Source organism: Onychostoma macrolepis, chromosome 22 (assembly GCF_012432095.1).
Source record: "Onychostoma macrolepis isolate SWU-2019 chromosome 22, ASM1243209v1, whole genome shotgun sequence".
NCBI lineage: Eukaryota > Metazoa > Chordata > Actinopteri > Cypriniformes > Cyprinidae > Onychostoma > Onychostoma macrolepis.
In genome coordinates, this window is record NC_081176.1 from 38382008 (window position 1) to 38403849 (window position 21842).

Here is a 21842-nt window from a genome sequence, read left to right on the forward strand (position 1 = left end):
TACAGTTGAAAGCACTTACGCAAATTAACTTCCTTGTTTTTCTTCTGAAATAAACTACTGAATTTATAAATGCTGATGCAAAAAATAATAATAATTCTGTCAGATCAAGCCGTTATATTACTGTAAAATATGAAAATAGGCCTATCTTATGTGTATGCGAAATATTAATAATGATATTCTATAGCATATGCATGTCTCTCTAAACATCAGCTGTGTTGGTTTCAGTAGTTTTTGTTGCATTTACACCGTTTTGATCAGCAGGCTTCAACAACGTGTGGTGTTTCCAGCTCTTCGAAACTGTGAATCATTTGAAGCAACTGATTCAAAGCTTCGAAAAGTTCCTCAAAGACCACATTGCCTTCCTACATGTGCTGGGATCTAAAGAAAGATGTAAACAACCTCAGAAATGAAATGATAAATGCATTTGACTACTAGAAGGATGAGTATGCATACTATACTATAGGGCACCATCTAGTGTTCTATATCAGGAATTCATCTTTCTAAGATTAGCTCCTCCACTGTTATCCTATATTGGATTCAAAAACCGAAGGTACGGTTTACAAAATCTGAGCGCACGGATTGGAAATTCGTGGGTACGGTTTATTAATTCGTGGGCACGATTTGTTAAACCAAGGGAACAGTTTAAGAATTCGTGAGTACAGTTTATAAACTGAGGGGACAGATTGCAAAACCGTCGCCACAGATTGTATTTTTTTTTCTCCTACAGGTGATGTGCCGGGCTCCGTAGGCAGAGCGAGGCTTCGTGAAACACTGAAACAGTCGAAGCAAATGTGTAGAGGCTTTGAAGCAATTCGACACCCGTCTCTAAGATGACACCTAGTGATCATTTTCAGGTATTTTTCTGAAACAGCTTCGACAGAGAAGCATAGACGAATTGACGAATTATAACGTATGTTGTGTTAACCGACCCACCAAGTGATTTGGGGGAGTGGATAGTGTTCTCGACTGGAATGCTGTCACTTTGGTTTAGAAGCACTGATTCACATAATTATAATAAGCATTTAAAATTAGTGTTTTTATTGTTCTGTTATTGTAATGTGGTGAAAAATCGGTCTGACATCTGAATGAACTCTTTGTGAATAAATGTTATTTTGGTCATGAAAAATGAACATTAATTAAAAGACATCAAGCCACAATGTCTGACTTTTACATGTAAAGATTTTTATTTAAAAATATGGATTTTCTAAACAGTGTCTCAACACTTTGTGATCTGAATTAGATTTCATACAATGCATACCTTGCTTAGATTGCCCAGCAGTGTCAATAGCAGGCCTAGGTACAGGGACAATGTTACCATCCTCTGCACCCCACAAAAGGGCAGGATGAGCCAGACCCGGCGCCAGACACAAATTCACGGACGAGCATTTCATTTTTTCAGGGGGGCACGAATGAGATCAACCTCATTGCAATGCATAATATCATTAATTATGAATTAAATGGACAAAAAACGAGGAAGAATTGACGTACCACTCCACTGACGCAATACAACAGACAAAGGAGTTGTAAAGATTGGACCTAGCCTACTGAAGCAGTCTAAACACACATCGCAGGGCTCGGCATCGGGACATTCTAAAACGCTTAACGTGAAAAACGCTTAACGTGGCTTAACGTACCTAAACATCGACCAGGGAACCCCAAATTTCTGTCAAACCTTACTTGTAATAAACACTAACTACTGTCAAAAGAACGAGCCCGTATTCCACAGATAAAGTGAATAATATCACGTTAAGCGTTTTCTCCCCCATAGAAGTCCATTATAAGGAAACAGCTTAACGTGGCTTAACGTACCTTAACAACGACCGGGGAAAACCAAATTTCTGTCAAATTTTACTTATGATAAACACTTTCTGCTGTCAAAAGAAGCTCTTTTTCAGCGTATAAAGTGAATAACTTCATGTTAAGCGTTCTCCACCATAGAAGTCTATGAGGAAACAGCTTAACGTAAGGTATAGGCTACCTTAACAATGACCGGGGGAAAACAAACTTCTGTCAAATTGTACTTATAATAAACACTTTCTGCTGTCAAAAAAAGAGCTCTTATTCATCGTATAAAGTGAATAATATCACGTTAAGCTGTTTCCTTATAATGGACTTGGTGGAGAACGCTTAACGTGAAATTATTCACTTTATCTGTGGAATAAGGGCTCGTTCTTTTGACAGTAGTTAGTGTTTATTACAAGTAAGGTTTGACAGCAATTTGGGGTTCCCTGGTCGATGTTTAGGTACGTTAAGCCACGTTAAGCGTTTTTCACGTTAAGCGTTTTAGAATGTCCCTCGGCATCAACGCTTGTCCGCTTACCCGGGACAAGTGCACTGTAAAAAATTGCTGTAAAATTTACAGTAACTTATTGGCAATTTTGGTTGCCAGTAAGACTGTAAATTTACAAGAGTACTGTAAATCAATAATTACAATTGTACTGTAAAAATACAGCAAACTCTTGCATGCTGTAAAATTGTTACGATGGTGTGTAAACATTTGGTAAACTTATTTCATTTGATTCTACTAAGAAGGAACATTTCTTAATATAAAACTGCAAACGCTTAATTTATAATAGTGAAGTTACTAAAAACATGACTTTAACTCAAATCTTTGCAGTTTATCATCAGCTATAGCACACATGCATGTGGTAAAGCACTTAACAAAGAAATCATCACTGTATCAGCAACTCTACAGTTATTGTCTTTAAATAAAGCAGCAGAATATCAGTGTTTGTGGCTCATCATTGACTGAAGCACAGGCTCTACTCTCCACCACAACGGTGACCCACAAAACTAAATTAAACTAACAGATCTCTCTTGTGCAAAATAATACAGTTCAGTTAAATATTTACTCTCCTTATAGATAACACCTGCTATTAACAAGCAGAATCACTGAATGAAAGAGAAACAAGAACTACAGCTGACTTCAGCCACAGCCTTAGATGAACTCAACTGAAATACAAGACATCATTAAATCTCTCAAGATCTGATTAAACAACTCCACAAACAGCATTACCAGCTTCACACATTACAATTTGACTTTATTTCTGTCATATGTCTATAAAAATTATTTGAGAATTAACAGAAGTTTAGTTGTTTTATTGAAAACGTTTCATTTAACCTCACCATTGTGGCGGTCAGGGTTTGCTTTAGTTGGGCTCTTGACCATCAAATTTTAATCTTAGGTTTTTTCTGGTTGCTGTAACTGTGTTTGTAGAGCACATTTGTTATAGTATGAAAAGCTAGGAAAATGTGTGACTACGTGCTTGTGATTGATTATTGACAATGATGTGATCTCTTTGTTAAGTGCTTTACCACATGCATGTGTGCTATAGCTGATGATAAACTGCAACGATTTGAGTTAAAATCATGTTTTTAGTAACTTTACTATATTATAAATTAAGCGTTTGCAGTTTTATATTAAGAAATGTTCCTTCTTAGTAGAATCAAATGAAATAAGTTTACCAAATGTTTACACACCATCGTAACAATTTTACAGCATGCAAGAGTTTGCTGTATTTTTACAGTACAATTGTAATTATTGATTTACATACTCTTGTAAATTTACAGTCTTACTGGCAACCAAAATTGCCAGTAAGTTACTGTAAATTTTACAGCAATTTTTTACAGTGTGGATTTTTTAAAAGGCCAACTGAAAGAGAATTTTACTTGCCCGAACGGACAAGTAGCCTAGCATGATTAAAACGCCAATAAAAATCACCAAAACGCGATAATGATTCTTCATCATTTAGTCTAAATGCGATGGATAGTGCATAATCTAATGACGCTAACAAGGCTGCGCAGCAAACAAATGAGCGCAAACATCACAAAGCGAGTTAAACTCAGTTAACATACTGCGGTAAAATTTAGAAATGTGGGGTTTTATAACATTACACAGTTAAGCAACATCACAAGAGTGCTGAATACCATCACGATTGAAAATGTGACACTGATTTCATATGACAGTTCACTAAACAAGTAATATTAAGTCACTTACATTTTAGACGCAATATTGACTGTTTTTGTTGTTTCAGCAGCGAAAATAGTTCAAAGATCACAGCAGAACCATAACCTCACCTCGCCTTATCTCACAGCAACACTCAAGCGTGTTTTCATTACTGAATGATTCAGCGTTTTGAACGAATCGGTTGAGTCAAAGATTCAATGACCCATTCATAAACAACTGCCTCATTCTTGATTAATCAGCCGTTTGAACGAATCGTTTGAATGACTCAATGACTCGCTTAATAAGACCGCTTATCACCTGCCGCCACCTACTGGCAGTTTAGTTTGTTTAAAAGTGTCATTCTTTCCAACATTTCTTATTTGTATATTCAAAAAAATATTTAAAACAATCTAATAACATTATTTAATGTAAATTATTTAGTGTAAATTATTAAATTTGATTGGTAACATCCCTATAGTGTCATTCTAATTTAATTTAATGATCAAAATTAAGAATTTAAAATGAAAGATGAAGCACATATTTAAAAATATAAGGGGAAAATGCCCTTTATAAAGGTAAAAATATCACAATTTTGCATATTTAAATATGTCAAAGCTGATTGAACTCTGATGAGAATATTGCTTCATAATCAATTATATACAACACAATTGTCACAATGTCAAGCCCTGACACATTTTATTTATGTATTCATTGTTACAGCCTATATCTTTGTGTTACATTTAGTTTTTTTAAAAGGCAGGGACTTTATAAAATAGTCAAATATAAGCAACTCACCACTCCAACAAGTTTAAACAAATAATAATAAAAAATAATATAAAACTATCTACTCAAAGTGCTATTTTCTGTTGTATATAACAATATCATGTGTTTTATTTCATTTTCCACAATGTCTAGACAAGGACCTGCCTAAAATAAAATAGGCTTAGCCTACTCATCACATTAGTAGAGTGGTAGGCGACGTTGTGCAACAGAGTGGGATCTTCTTAAAACAATGTCCTTCCACTTGTAGGAAACTTTTTCCTTGTCGAAGCAGAGACCAGAAGACGTTGGGATATCTTTCATACAGAAGTTACTCTTTATTGAGAACTCGCTGTGCGTTGCTGCAGTCATCCAAGTCTAACTAAAGCAGTGATAAATTGTAGTTTATATACATTTAGGGGGCAGTGCTTAGGAATGGAAACAAAGCACCTGGATGACGACCTTAAACAAAGCATGCAAATGAAGTATTCAGGTATAGCAACCTGCCCCATTTAACCACTCCTAATCCAATCAGCCTAACTGCCCAAAGATTGGGGCAGGGGCACCAAGAGTCATTACAAACAAAACGTGAGAGTCTCCGAGAATGGCTCATTTGACTTACAATAAGAGAACAGGAACTGGCAGGAACCTCTTGCTACAAACTTTGTATAACAGAATCGTTCATCTGATGTCATCATCTTCACCATAAATGCTAAATACAATGTATATAACTTCTTCAGTTTGTATACTGTTACATTGGAACCTAGATTTAACATTTTACAAATTTGTAATCCAACACACTCCTCCCGGAACTTTTTGGTTAGGTCCTTTTCAAATGCCAACTTAATTAAATTGGCCTTGCGTCGATGAAGCATGCTAATGGCGATGCTCTGTAAGGACGTTCTTTAATGTGGAAAAAGAGTTCTCACAGAGTGCCGTGCTTGCACCAAAGGTCAAAGCATGTTTGAGTGCCATCATCACGCTTGGCATTGCTTCGAGAGGTTTCTGAAAGTGTTGGATAACTTTTTTCATTGTCCATTTACCCCCATCGGCTGGAAATGAGTCCTTCATTTGCATGCTTAGGAATTGGTGAGCCACTGTGTATTCAGATTCCACAATGGGTGTATTAGTAAGGTCCAGTAAAGGTTTCACTTTGGACACATCCAAGAAAGTAGAATCCTCTGGGTCCAGAGATCTAAGCGCATCCATCAGCACACAATTGCGTTCCCCAAAGCGTTCCTTCATTTCCCCACAAACTGCATCGATACAACTGAAATACATCCTGCGTAGCTCTGTTTCATCGCTGAGATCTTCATATATAATTCTTTCCTCAACTGCATACATAGCGAAGGATGTGTTTAGTGTGTGTCGTCTCTTATTTGGCACAGGCTCTGTTGTTGCATCCTTGCAACGCTTCAAGAGTGTCACAAATTCCGTCTCAGAACGGAGATTTTCAATACACCTACATGCTGAATTTACAAGTTGCACACCTGTTAACAGATCCATGTCTTCTGCCTGTAGCATCAGATTAGGGGGGTCGAGATACGATAAGATTTTGTGCACCATCTCGGCAATGAACCTAAAGCTGGGTTCAGACATGGCCCGTAGTAAACCTGCTGCTTCAACTCGCACATCTGCTCCATAGGCTGGGCTGCTGTTGATTTCTCGGAGCAGTGTGGATAGGTCATCAAATGATCTCAGAATAATGGAGACCGTGCCAAAATGACCAGTCCAGCGTTGGTCATGGCAAATCTCGCCTTTCAGTTAAAACCAGCTGTAGACAAACATACCTAGTGTTAATTTTGCTAAAACAACAAGGAAACACACAACTTGGTAGTGGTCAGCGACTGCTATACAGAGTGGTCAGATGGCCCCTAGAGTTCGACTCTCTTAGGCCCCTGGAAGCTCTGGCTCCTCTAACAGCTCAGTTTGTGAGTCAAACTGAAACTTGCTGTGCTCAGATTTCTTTTCAGCTGTACAAAAATTATGGTTCAACCTGTTGGGCATATAAATGGCTTCTTCATGAGAATGTATACTTGGTAGATTTTTGTGGTTTATGTCAGTTTATGAGTATGCCTGAGGTGTTAGTTGTGTGAAGCTGTGTGTGAATAGCGCGTGGTCAAAGGGCTTTTTCCATTCCTGTTAACCCTTTAACGCGTACGATCACACCGGTGTGATCAGTCTTGGCTGCTCCCTGGAGCGTACGATCACACCGGTGTGATTAGAACGTTCAGTACATCACGTCATCAACTGCTGAATTCAAATCTGCTTTCTGGCGCGGAGCCAGATCAGACGCACGAGCGCTTGTCATATTATCACTTATTCAGTGTTTTCAACCATATAATGCTTATTTTATATTTCAGACATTTAAATACACATAAGTACCAGCAAAACCATACATTTATAGTTTGTAAAATATACGCTGATGTCTATGGAAGCAGCAATAATGATCCTTACAAATATAATCTGACGACATGCTTTATTGATATCATACAGATTGTGTAGATAACTTTAAAGTTTACTCTGCTCTTCTCCCAGTTTACTGGAGACTTACTTTAACGTGTTTCGGGAGGCGAGTTTGAATTTACGTGGTGTAAATCCCACAGCTCGGATTCAGCGCGAACAAACATGGCGGCGCCCATCACCCGGTATAGATCAACTAACACGGTCATTATAAAAGTGTTTAAACAACCAAATACATTTACTTGCACATATTTCAGAATCGGAATATCAGATATCTCATAATATAGCGAGTATGTTTGTGAATATTAATAATAAAAAAAGGAAAAACGAAATAAAAGCAATCCATGTGTCATACAGCGCTATTAGGGCTGCGGTGTGTCACATGACAAGCATGACGCGTCGCCATGGAAACAATAAGGCTATACATTCTAAAATAACGGTCGCCTAAAAAAACTCATGCTGGGGGCTCAGTTAGAATATTTTAAACTCACGTGAGAAAGGGTTAACACGAAGCTCAAAGTTTGACGTCTGCACTATGCAAACAGCTTCACTACAAATGCTGAAAGCGTTAATTAAGAGACAGAATACTAAGATACATCTTGCAGAATGTGATGAGACTTCTTTAGTCGAGATGGCCTCTTCTGTTCTAAAATACAATTATTTTAACTTTGATAATGACTTTTACCTTCAAGTGAATGGCACGGCGATGGGTTCGATTTTTGCCCCTAATTATTTGAACTTATTCATGGGTTATTTCTATGTTTACAATTGTAATGTTAATCCATTGTATTATCGTATAATGAAATGGTATAGATATATCGATTTATTTATTTATTTTGTATTTTTTTGGGAGACCTAAAGGAGTCGCATGAGTTTGTGACTGTTTTGAATACTTTTGTAGAGGAACTGGAATTGTCCCTTGAAGTGAGCCACCTTAAAGTTCTTTTTTTTTTTTGGATATGTGGGTGCTTAAGCACAAAGGAAAGTTGATAACCACTTTGTATACCAAGGAAACTGATCGTAACACTCTTTTAATAGCTACTAGTTGCCATCCATCCTCTTTGAAAAGGGGTTTACCCAAGAGTCAGTTTACAGATTAAGAAGGATTTGCCATTCAGATTCTGATTTTATTCAAAAGTCGTTGATTATGAAATAAATTTTTGGACAGAGAATATCCCACAAAATGGGTTAATGATGCTTTTGATATAGCTTTTAAAAAACATGTACAGAGTTAAACAAGAAGACAAAACGGACAAAAAACATTTGTTTACTTTTATTACTACATATTCATCAACAACTTATCAGATAAGAAACATTTTTAAAAAACATTGACATTTGTTGTCCTCGGAACCTGAGTTGAGTCATCTTTTTCGACATCCCCCGATGATATAAGCGTTCCAGAAACTTAAGAAATCTTCTGGTACATGCCCGTTTTCAGAGTGCGGTCTCTCCTGCATCTCAAAGTTTTTTGAGCCCTATACAGAAGGGAAATTATCGGTGCGGTAATTGTGCACAGTGTTATAATACATTGCAAACTGCTGTTTTTTTTGTCATCCAAGAACAGGTCGAAAATATAAAATTAACTCTGTTACATGTGCTTCAACAAGTTGCTGCACATTTCCTTTCTTTTAATCATGATGTGTCCTCCCTACGTTTCTTGGGGATTGAAAGGGCGCTGGTTCCACCACCTAGTGGTGACATTGAAACTCTTTTATTAAGACGTGAATTGTTTTGGATTGTGACTCTGCAAACTTCATCACCTTTGGGGTTAAACGATGAAGCATTATTTAATGTAATGTTGTAGGGTGTTTTTATTATATTTTTGAGCGTCTGTTTGATTGGGAAGAGATGATATTGTAACTTTTAGTTATTGTCTGACATTGTGACTTTACAAACATGATTACATTTGTTTATAAATAATGCAACATCGCTTATTGATAATATTGAAAAGTACTTTTTATTGGATATTTGAGTCCTTGTTGGTCATGACATATGAGTTGGTGATTGGTCCACATTTAGTGTCGATTACATTCATTGGTGGTGACTGTTTTTAAATTACTTGTCTGTTATATACATATGCCTGATGAAGGTCAGTGGACTGAAACGTTGCCATTTCTTGTAAGAATAAATTTCTATATTTAGCATGGACTGATAGTGTGCGGGATTGCATTTTTTATTAATTATAAAAAATTAGTGCTGTCAAACGATTAATCGCGATTAATCGCATCAAAATAAAAGTTTTTGTTTACATAATATATGCATGTGTACTGTGTATATTTATTATGTATATATAAATACACACACATACAGTATATATTTTGAAAATATTTACATGTATATACATGTATATATTTATATTCTTATATTTTATATTATATATAAAAATATTTAATATATAAACATAACATATTTTTCTTAAATATATGCATGCATGTGTTTGTATTTATATACACATAATAAATATACACAGTTAACACATATATTATGTAAACAAAAACTTTTATTTTGGATGCGATTAATCACGATTAATCGTTTGACAGCACTATAAAAAATAAAAAAATGTTAAAAAAAATTCAAAGTTTTGGGGAAAAATGTAGCTGAAATAAGGCCATAAAACACATACTGAATAGTTCTGAATAAGACTTTTGAGTAATCAGTCTTATAGGCTTTGAATATTTAGTGATTCACACCTGAGAAACAAAGGACCCTCCCTAATGGCCCATCAGTGTGACTGTTACTTTGAAGCATGTAAGAAAGAATGTGAGGAGATTGAAAAACACAGGTATCAGGTTCTCAAAATAGTCTTTTAATGACTCACGAAGGCAAGGAAACACCAGGATGACATTTAATAGCGGACGAGGGACTACAGAACAGAACACTCTTTAAATACACAATACAAGACGAGGGATGAAGAGACACACCTGGAAATCAATGAACTTATAATGATCCTAAACGAGGACAGGAACAGGAAGACCCAATAATGGCATGAGGAAACATGAGGGAGGAAAAACACAGGACACAGGGACACAAGTCTGACACAATAAGCGCTATCTCTATGCTGATTCTGCCATGACCTTCATGGAGCTCATTTCATCTCTCCTCCTCTCACTTTCCCTCAGTAGACACTTATGCTGAGAATTTTAGTCTCAGGCTGTCCAAATGTATCCACTCTGTTGCCCCTTTAAAAACAAAGACTGTTTCTGGGACAACTAAAACCCCATGGAAAAATAGTACAACGGGTGTATTACACCCATTGTAAAATTAAGAAGAGACTCCAGGAGAGCAGAAAGGCAATGGAAGCGCACAAAGCTTACAGTTCACCATGACATCTATGAGACTCATCTGAAAATGTTAAATAATGCAAGGAGGTCTGCAAGAAAAGCTTATTTTTCAAGTTTAATTGATTGCATCAAAGACAACCCTAGAATCTTATTCTCTACTATCGATAGGCTACTTAACCTCTATTGAACTTCTCACAAGTGCAATGAGTTTGCAGAATTTTTAATGACAAAATTACTTCTATAAGACAAAACATTGCCAGCACTTGCCCCCTTGTAAGGTCTCCAACCCCCAGCTAGTCCGTTGCAATGTAATCTGTCCTCCTTCTCAGCTGTTAGCCCCAGTACACTTATACAGGTCATATCACATCTGAATTCCTCTACCTGTGCTTTAGACCCATTACCCACTAAATTTCTCAAAACTGTTGTGAACTGCTTATTACCTGATATCCTGAATATCATTAATCAGTCCCTACAGCAAGGAGTTTTTCCACAAATTTTTAAAACTGCAATTGTTAGGCCCCTGCTGAAGAAAAGTAATCTCGATTCTTCTGTGCTCCCCAGTCAACACGTGAGATCACGCGATGATCACAGTGACGCCACACCATTCTCATACGGTGATCCTCACAGTGTGAGTAATATATGAGCTCATTGTGAACCCAAAATGTTGAGCAGGTTGAGAGGAGGCAGTTCAAATATCAGTCGCTGGGGACATTCTACTTCCTGTTTCTCAACACTATCACAGAGATATCACAGTGCTCTCACATGATGAGCTCATGAGTGCACGCCCAGTTAACAGCTTTCTGTTATAAGGTACAAGTGAAACATATGTTACCATCGTGGTGAGTAGTGTTTGCTTTAGTTGGGCTCTTGACCCTTGACTTTATATATTATATATAAAAATATTTAATATATAAACATAACATATTTTTCTTAAATATATGCATGCATGTGTTTGTATTTATATACACATAATAAATATACACAGTTAACACATATATTATGTAAACAAAAACTTTTATTTTGGATGCGATTAATCACGATTAATCGTTTGACAGCACTATAAAAAATAAAAAAAAAAAAAAAAAAAATTCAAAGTTTTGGGGAAAAATGTAGCTGAAATAAGGCCATAAAACACATACTGAATAGTTCTGAATAAGACTTTTGAGTAATCAGTCTTATAGGCTTTGAATATTTAGTGATTCACACCTGAGAAACAAAGGACCCTCCCCTAATGGCCCATCAGTGTGACTGTTACTTTGAAGCATGTAAGAAAGAATGTGAGGAGATTGAAAAAAAAACACAGGTATCAGGTTCTCAAAATAGTCTTTTAATGACTCACGAAGGCAAGGAAACACCAGGATGACATTTAATAGCGGACGAGGGACTACAGAACAGAACACTCTTTAAATACACAATACAAGACGAGGGGATGAAGAGACACACCTGGAAATCAATGAACTTATAATGATCCTAAACGAGGACAGGAACAGGAAGACCCAATAATGGCATGAGGAAACATGAGGGAGGAAAAACACAGGACACAGGGACACAAGTCTGACACAATAAGCGCTATCTCTATGCTGATTCTGCCATGACCTTCATGGAGCTCATTTCATCTCTCCCTCCTCTCACTTTCCCCTCAGTAGACACTTATGCTGAGAATTTTAGTCTCAGGCTGTCCAAATGTATCCACTCTGTTGCCCCTTTAAAAACAAAGACTGTTTCTGGGACAACTAAAACCCCATGGAAAAATAGTACAACGGGTGTATTACACCCATTGTAAAATTAAGAAGAGACTCCAGGAGAGCAGAAAGGCAATGGAAGCGCACAAAGCTTACAGTTCACCATGACATCTATGAGACTCATCTGAAAATGTTAAATAATGCAAGGAGGTCTGCAAGAAAAGCTTATTTTTCAAGTTTAATTGATTGCATCAAAGACAACCCTAGAATCTTATTCTCTACTATCGATAGGCTACTTAACCCCTCTATTGAACTTCTCACAAGTGCAATGAGTTTGCAGAATTTTTTAATGACAAAATTACTTCTATAAGACAAAACATTGCCAGCACTTGCCCCCCTTGTAAGGTCTCCAACCCCCCAGCTAGTCCGTTGCAATGTAATCTGTCCTCCTTCTCAGCTGTTAGCCCCAGTACACTTATACAGGTCATATCACATCTGAATTCCTCTACCTGTGCTTTAGACCCATTACCCACTAAATTTCTCAAAACTGTTGTGAACTGCTTATTACCTGATATCCTGAATATCATTAATCAGTCCCTACAGCAAGGAGTTTTTCCACAAATTTTTAAAACTGCAATTGTTAGGCCCCTGCTGAAGAAAAGTAATCTCGATTCTTCTGTGCTCCCCAGTCAACACGTGAGATCACGCTGATGATCACAGTGACATCACACCATTCTCATACGGTGATCCTCACAGTGTGAGTAATATATGAGCTCATTGTGAACCCAAAATGTTGAGCAGGTTGAGAGGAGGCAGTTCAAATATCAGTCGCTGGGGGACATTCTACTTCCTGTTTCTCAACACTATCACAGAGATATCACAGTGCTCTCACATGATGAGCTCATGAGTGCACGCCCAGTTAACAGCTTTCTGTTATAAGGTACAAGTGAAACATATGTTACCATCGTGGTGAGTAGTGTTTGCTTTAGTTGGGCTCTTGACCCTTGACTTTATATATTATATATTTTTGGGGCTGTTCTAACTGTGTTTATAAAGCACATTTGTTATGGCAAGAAAAACCAAAAAGAGACTGCAACCAGGTGATATTGGTGTGTTATTGATGATTGCAACGCAGTCATCACAGTACACTCAATATGCAGTCTTGGTGAAGTTATATTAATCAGCAGTTTCTAAACATAATAGTGCTGTGGTTATACAGTATAGGATCCAGCAGTCTCATAATCAGTTATGAAGGATTATAAAAGCATAAGACACAAACATTATTAACTACCCTGTCATTCAAACACAAAGAGAGACATCAAGAATCAATGTATGAATCTCAACAATGGTGACAATCAAAAGCTTCATGCTGCAATGCATGCTGGGTACCTAGTCTCTGTGCAGTGAGTGCACTTTGACCTCACATTAGTATGAGCTCACAGTGAGGGCGCTGTGAGGTTACACTTTTAGTTCACTGTTACCTCACATTGTGACCTCATCACAAGTATCCTGTGAGCTCATGGTGACATCACTGTGAGATCAAATTGTTGACTGGGTCAGTAACTACAGACCAATCTCTAATCTACCTTTTCTTGGTAAAATAATTGAAAAAATAGTATCCATACAGCTCAATAACTATCTCAATGCCAATTCACTTATTGAGTACCTACACCTCCAGGCATTATGCCATTTCTTGTGGTGTTCCTCAAGGCTCGATTTTGGGTCCTCTGTTATTTAACTTATACATGCTTCCTTTATCTGGTGTAATTAACCAGTACAATATTTCATTTCACCAGTATGCAGATGACACACAACTTTATCTTTCACTTGCACCAGATGCCCATAATTCAATTTTCACACTACTTGACTGCATAGAGAGCATAAAATTGTGGATGTCCCAGAACTTTTTACAGCTAAACAAAGATAAGACAGAGATACTTGTTATCGGTAATGACGTGCGGAGAGGATCTATAGCTTCACATTTTGACTCTCTATCACTAAAAACCAGTAATCAGGCTAAGAACTTAGGAATTATATTTGATAGTGACCTCAGTTTAAAAAACAAACAAACAAACAAACAAACAAAAAAAAAAACATATTAGCATTGTTACTAAAACAGCATATTATCACCTCAGAAATATCTCCTAAGTATGTGACATTTTCTCCCCTTCTGACAGTGAGAAACTTGTTCATGCATTTGTTACGTCTAGACTCGACTACTGCAACAGTGTTTTTGCTGGGTTACCAAAGAGCTCTATTAAACACTTACAAAGAGTTCAGAATGCAGCTGCACGAATACTAACTCGCTGTAAAATTAGAAATCACATTACTCCAACACTCAGATCCCTTCACTGGCTGCCAGTATCATTCAGAATTTAATTCAAGATCCTCTTATTAGTTTTTAAATGTCTTCATGGAACTGCCCCTATATACCTTTCTGTAACGCCAAGCCAGCAGAGGGAGCCCTCACCCAAGTACTGACTGCATGCTGCTCCCTCTGCTTCCTCTACTGACACTTCCTGTTTGGTGGCTTTATAAGCCAGATTCTGAGCACATGGCAGGTTGCGAAGTATTGCCAGTTTACCTGCCTTACAGAGCGTTTTCCAAAGTGATATTCTGTCTGACCTTTTGTGTATAACTCTGCCTGATTATTTCGACTACTGATTACCTGGATTTGCCCTTTTGCTCTGTTTGCCTGATTGGACTGTTACTCTGGTTTTGAACCCTTTGCCTGTCTTCCCATTTCTGTCTGCTGCTAATCCTTTTAATAAACTTCTGCGAATGGATTCTAGTTCTGCCTCAGCGCCGTCCTTACACTTTCTAATTTGTTAAATAAATATACTCCAGTAAGATCACTCCGAACATCAAACAGAAATGTGTTGGTTGTGCCTAAGACTCGGATAAAAATTGGGAAGTCAGCCTTTAGTTATTTCGGTCCCAAGCTATGGAATTCTCTTCCTGACAACCTACGAGCCATCGACTAACTGTGCACTTTTAAAAATTCTCAAAACACGTGTTCACTAGGGCTTTTCCTTGACTCATTTTTGTATTTTATTTATTTTATTTTTATTATGTGATTTAATTGCTTATGTTTGTTCTTGTGTATATTGTCTATCATGTAAAGCACTTTGTAAACACTGTTTTAAAGGTGCTATACAAATAAAGTTTTACTTACTTTACATGCACACACACACACTCTTAAAATCTTTGATTACTACTAGGTATCAGCTGATAATTGATTTTACTGATACCTTTTTGCTTTGTTCAACAGTTGCAATAGATTTTTTTTCTATGATTTTATTGAAGTTCGTCCCAAAACACCAAATGATTCAAGCACAGATAATTAGACTAAAAACAAAGAAGAAATCAGTCAGATCATACAGAAGAGTGATATTATCATCAAAACATTGATGAGTCAAGTCAAGAAAAACAAAGCGCAGATATTAACATATCAACAAACAGAAAATAAAATAAAAACTCAAAATATCTGAAACTTGCCAATAAATTCTGCAAAAAATATTCACATTATAGTTTTCACTCACAGGCCAGAAACACTGAATTGGACATTGGATGGTCAATTAACTAATGTGTCTCACACAAGGCAAGGCAAGTTTATTTATATAGCACATTTCATACACAGTGATAATTCAAAGTGCTTTACATAAAAGGAAGTGAAATAGTCATTAAAAAAAATAATAATAATAACAAGGAATTAAAAATAATAATAATAATAATCACAACAAAACAAAGTGATTTAAAAATTGATTTAAATTTTTTTTTAAACATTTAAGAATAGAAAATGATTATACATAGTGCAATACAGGCTCATATATATATGCAATAATAATAATAATAATAATAATAATAATAATAATTAATTCATGCTGAAGTTGTTGGAAGTTTCTCCATCAATGGCATTTTGTTCTCAGTAATCTCACTGTCATATAACATAATAATTCTGGTTTCAGGTGAGTCTAAAAGAAAACACACAAGACAAGAACAGACAGAAAAAGACAATATTAATACAACATAAAAATAGTTCCTCTGCATTTACAGTGATGAGTGAAAACTTTTTGATATATAAAATGTGTTATAAAATATAAATATATATAATAACTGCTACAAATCCACTCAGGAAAATGACCAGATATATCAGGCATTAACACAATATATATTTTTAAGTTAATGTCTTTATGTGACTCATCAAACTTCCAAGGGGCCCACAATATTGTCAAATTGTAAGGCAAAAGCTTTTACAAGAATTTCTGACATCTACAATTAGATTAATCTGTTGCTCGTACAAACCCACAGTCTTTCGTGTAAATGACTGACACAGTGTTGATCTATAATAAGACAATTACCGGTAGGTTACATTTCATTTTACAGCGGCCTTGTTACTAAATATTGGAATAATCATACATTTAAATACTGAATAACATTATTTTTTGTTTGGTTTAGGATTTGATTTTGTTTGGTTTAGGTTTGATGCAATTATGCATTATTTACTGTTATTATTATAGTAAATAAATGTAACGTGTAATAAGGAAACTGGGTAACACTTTATTTTAAGGTGTCCTTGTTCGTTGAATGCACTTACTATTATAATAGCAAAAAAACATTATGCATAATTACTTGCAAGTAACCTTAAACCAAACCCTAATCCTAACCATATACACTGTAAAAAAAAATCTGTTAAATTTACGGAAAAATACCGGCAGCTGTGGTTGCCAGAATTTTACCGTGAAAAAGACGGTAGCAACATTTTAGGATTTACAGAACTGTTTAAATTTACAGTGAAAAACTGTATCTCATTAACTGATACAATGTTAATACACAAACCTTTCAGTTAACTCATTTTATTTGCAGAAACCGACTACGCTTAAATTATCCAACTGCCATTTGTTTATAAACTAATATTTATAATGTTTATGTAATGTGAGCAAAAAAGTATTGAGAACTATTTTGTTTATGTCCATGAACAAAATTTTACTGATTTATGCAAAGTCATAAATTCAACTCAAAACTCTTGCAAATAACAGCAACACACATACATGCGTGATTAAAATTAATAAATAGATTCTCTTTACATCAGTAACTACACAGTTACTGCCTTTAAATAAAGCAACATGCAGCATAACATCAGTGTCTCTCTGTCTGTCCTTGACTTAAACACAGGCTCTACTCTCCAGCACAATGGTGACCCACAAAACACAACAGGAAGTTGACTGTTAGGTTTCACAGTATTTTGCTGTTTTTTGTCTTGATTTTACGGTGAAACACCGGCAGCTGTGGTTGCCAGTAATCTACTGTTTTTTACAGTTTGTTCCGTAAATTTAATTTACGGTATATTTCTGTTAAAATTACGTTCCACAGAATGTTTTGTCATCTCACAAATTTAACCCCTTTAATCCCACAGCAAAATCCTCAGTTTTAAAGAGCACTTCTATGTGTCCACACTACAGAGTGGAAGTAACACTGAAGCAGTGATGAATTAATGAGAGAATTAAGTGACTAATCAAATTAGGATTGAGTTTATTGATGAACACCTGCTGTTAACAAGTAGAATCATTGAAGGAACGAGAAACAAGAGCAGAGAAACAAAACTTACAGCTAAAGCCAAGATGAAATCAACTGAAATAAAACACATGAAATCTCTCAAGATTTCAGAAGAGGGTGATTAAACAACTCCACAAACAGCATCACCAGCTTATTACTAACCACTTTTACTTTATTATGTCATATGTGTACAAAAGCTCTTATTGAGATTTTAGTTGTTGTATTCATTTGAAGTCACCATATTGGCGATCAGTGGTTGCTTTAGTTGGAATCTTGAATCGTGACTCTTTAATATTGGTTTTTGCTTGGTTGCTTTTAATTAGCTGTGTTTATTAAGTACAGTTTTTAAAGCAAAAACACCAAACGATTCTATCATCATCTGGAGACTGATGTTTGTGATATCAAAACCAACATGATCTAGTTTAATTCACTGATTGTCCCGTGTTAAGTCTCTTCTTAAACATGTAATATGTTAATTGCACCATTGATACTGCAGCAATCAAATGTTGTTAAACAGCTCTAACCAGAATATGCACAAATAAATGCATTGAACTACGGCAGGACTTAAACACACACAGACATCAGCAATCGGCATATGAATCTCAAAATTGGTGACAATCAAAAATGATATAAAAAATGTTTAAAAACGGTTCAAATCTGAACATCACAAAACAGTCTACTGAAAAGTAACAACAAAAACAACACCAAAATAAAAGCAAATAAAGAAATATTAAGAACATTCAGCTGCATAATTTATTCATGCTGCAGTGCATGCTGGGAGTTTTGTACTGGCACCCAGCATGCTTTTTTTTTATTTTTTATTATTAATAGTCACCATTGTTGAGGTTCATGTGCTGATTCTTGATGTCTGTGTGTCTAAATGGTGCTGTGACTCTGAAGGTTTTGTGAATAAAAGGTTTTTAAATTCTTTCATGGATTGTCAGCTTAATTTATAGAACAATATTACTACCATAAACAATGTGAAAATAATTACAAATCACCCATATTGTTTGACACTAACTGATGATGACCACCACTTTTAAGTTTTAACCAAAACTACGATTCCTTTTGGCTTTTCTTGTCATAACAAATGTGCTTTACAAACACAGTTATAACAGCCAAAGAAAAACTAACCTTAAATAGTCAAGGGTCAAGAGCATAGCTAAAGCAAACACCGATCACCAAGATGGTGAGGTCAAACAAAACATTTGAAATAAAATATAAACCTCTGTTAATTTGTAGATATATGACAGAAAGTCAAACCGGTTAGTAATAAGTTGAGCTGGTGATGCTGTTTGTGGAGTTGTTTAATCATCCTCTGCTGTTTTATTTCAGTTGATTTCATTTAAGGCTGTGGCTGTATGTCAGTTGTTTTGTTTCTTGTTCTTTCATTCAGTGATTGTGTTTGTTAACAGCAGGTGTTCATCAGTGTCTGAATTCACTCATATGTTCTCAATCACTCTGTCTAGTGGATTATATAGTGCAGTAATGTAGGACTAGTGAATGAGGGTGTAGGGAGTGGTTTCAGACACAGTCTATGAGTGTCGACTCTGAGGCTACTTTCTCGAAAATAAAGGTTAGATCTATTACAGTTATTCACTGTATATAGTAAGGAAACTTACTCTTAATCATTTAACAGGTTATTACTGTGGTATTTTACAGTTTTTTATTGTTAAAATCACAATCATTTTTTACAGTGTAGTAAGTACATGTAATTAATTGATATTACTCAGGACTTAAATGTATAATTACACTGTAACAAGGACACCAAAACTGTAGTGTAACCAAAAATATAAAAAGTGTTACCAATCATTATTACACTTACTATTACAAGATTAAAGTTACTCACCAGAGACTGTAACACTGAATCTCTTGAAAGAGGTTTTTCCACTTCTGTTAATCTGCAGATGATAATGTCCAGAGTCTGTGGTTCTACTGTTCCTGATGGTCAGAGATCCAGTCTGATGATTCAGCTCCAGTCTGTCTATGAATCTGTCATCATCCTCCTCTTCATCATTATATACAGTGATCTCTCCAGTCCCTTCTTTAGTTTGAGCTATGAGAGACTTTTTATCTCCAAACATCCACTTTATGTGATCATCTGTCTGTACTTCAGTGTCAGTGTTTAGAGTGACAGATTGTCCCACAACCTTTAATATTATCTCCACTCCATCTGAGAAATTAGAACAAGAAAATTAACAACAAGAAAAAGGAACAAAATCACAGCTGATGGTTTTCTCCATATCTGCTTTCTCATTGATTAAACTGCTGTCTTTTTTAAAATGTTCACTACTAAAAACCTACATGATGATCTTGCATATGCCACAAAAACATCTGTTGCTAGCTCTATGCTGTTTCTTAAAAAAAAATAATAATAATAATTTTTAAATTATTGAAAAATAATGAAACTACTGCTGTGGCACAATAAAGCTCAATATTTTTCCCTTTCTGTATCAGTTGAAATACTTACACTTTTGTCCTTTTGGTTTAGCCTTCAAGCAAAGACACCAGTAAATCACACCAGCTAAAGCCACAACCAGTAATGCCAGGCTTATGGAAACAAATATTTTGGTTAAACCACCTGAAGACTGATCCAGTGCTGAAGTTTCTACATGTGAATCTGTAGTGTACAGAGGGAGACAGTAGTCTGATATGAAACAAACACAATAAATCTTCAGAAAATCTGAGAGAGTAAAGTAAAGCCTTATTCTTCATGAGCTTGTTTAGAGATTCAGGGTTCTTACACTTTTATAACCGAATTGTGATAACAGATTTTTTTTTAAAGGGGTGATAAAATGGAAAATCAAATTTGCCCTGATATTTACACTGTAAAAATTTGCTGTAAAATTTACAGCAACTTATTGGCAATTTTGGTTACTAATAGTAAAGTTAGTCAAAACATGACTTTAACTCAAATCGTTGCAGTTTATCATCAGCTATAGCACACATCTATATGCCAAAGCACTTAACAAAGAGATCATCACTGTATCAGCAACTCTACAGTTATTGTCTTTAAATAAAGCAGCAGAACATCAGTGTTTGTGGCTCATCATTGACTGAAGCACAGGCTCTACTCTCCACCACAATGGTGACCCACAAAACTAAATTAGATCTCTCTTGTGCAAAATAATACAGTTCAGTTAAATATTTACTCTCCTTATAGATAACACCTGCTGTTAACAAGCAGAATCACTGAATGAAAGAGAAACAAGAACTGCAACTGACTTCAGCCACAGCCTTAGATGAACTCAACTGAAATACAAGACATCATTAAATCTCTCAAGATCTGATTAAACAACTCCACAAACAGCATTGCCAGCTTCAAAAATTACAATTTGACTTTATTTCTGTCATATGTCTATAAAAATGATTTGAGCATTAACATTTTATTGAAAACGTTTCGTTTGACCTCACCATTGTAGCGATCAAGGTTTGCTTTAGTTGGGCTCTTGACCCTTGATTTTTAATCTTAGCTTTTTTTCTGGCTGTTGTAACTGTGTTTGTAAAGCATATTTGTTATAGCAAGAAAATTTGTGATTGTGTGCATTTGATTGATTATTGATACTGATATAATCATTATTTAGTGGCCTGATTCACTGACCTTATTCAGAGGCTGATCTTAGAAGACATGGTGCATGTGTTTTTTTTTTTTTGTTGTTGTTTTGTTTAGTGTTATTTACAATAGCAGCATTAAGCTTTTGATTGTCACCATTGTTGAGATTCATAGGTTGATTTGTCATCTCATTCAGGGTCATATAGCGATTGTATTCACAAATTTTCTTGGTTTTTCTTGCTATAATAAATATACTTTATAAACAGTTACAGCAGCCAGAAAAAAAGCTAAGATTAAAAATCAAGGGTCAAAAGCCCAACTAAAGCAAATCCTGATCGCCACAATGGTGAGGTCAAACGAAACGTTTTCAATAAAACAATTAAACTTCTGTTAATTCTCAAATAATTTTTATAGACATATGACAGAAACAAAAGTCAAATTGTAATGTGTGAAGCTGGTAATGCTGTTTGTGGAGTTGTTTAATCAGATCTTGAGAGATTTAACCCCTTAACTGTCACTCACAGTTTGAACAGAGACATTATAGTGCACTATCCAAACTTAATTTTTATAATTCATGAATGAAAATATTTTGTAACATGATT

At 35.6% G+C, this 21842-nt stretch overlaps 1 protein-coding gene across 1 annotated transcript in view; it reads right to left on the reverse strand.

Annotated features, from left to right (window-relative positions):
- Positions 1-15448: 15448 nt before the first annotated feature.
- LOC131531099 (uncharacterized) overlaps positions 15449-21842 on the reverse strand; it is an 8101-nt gene continuing 1707 nt past the window's right edge. The window contains exons 2-4 of the mRNA XM_058761645.1: positions 20158-20307; positions 19537-19860; positions 15449-16105 (exon numbers count right to left, since the gene is read on the reverse strand). Of these exons, the coding sequence (XP_058617628.1) occupies positions 16011-16105; positions 19537-19860; positions 20158-20307 (569 nt within the window). The 3' untranslated portion in view covers positions 15449-16010. The remainder of the gene's footprint in view (positions 16106-19536; positions 19861-20157; positions 20308-21842) is intronic.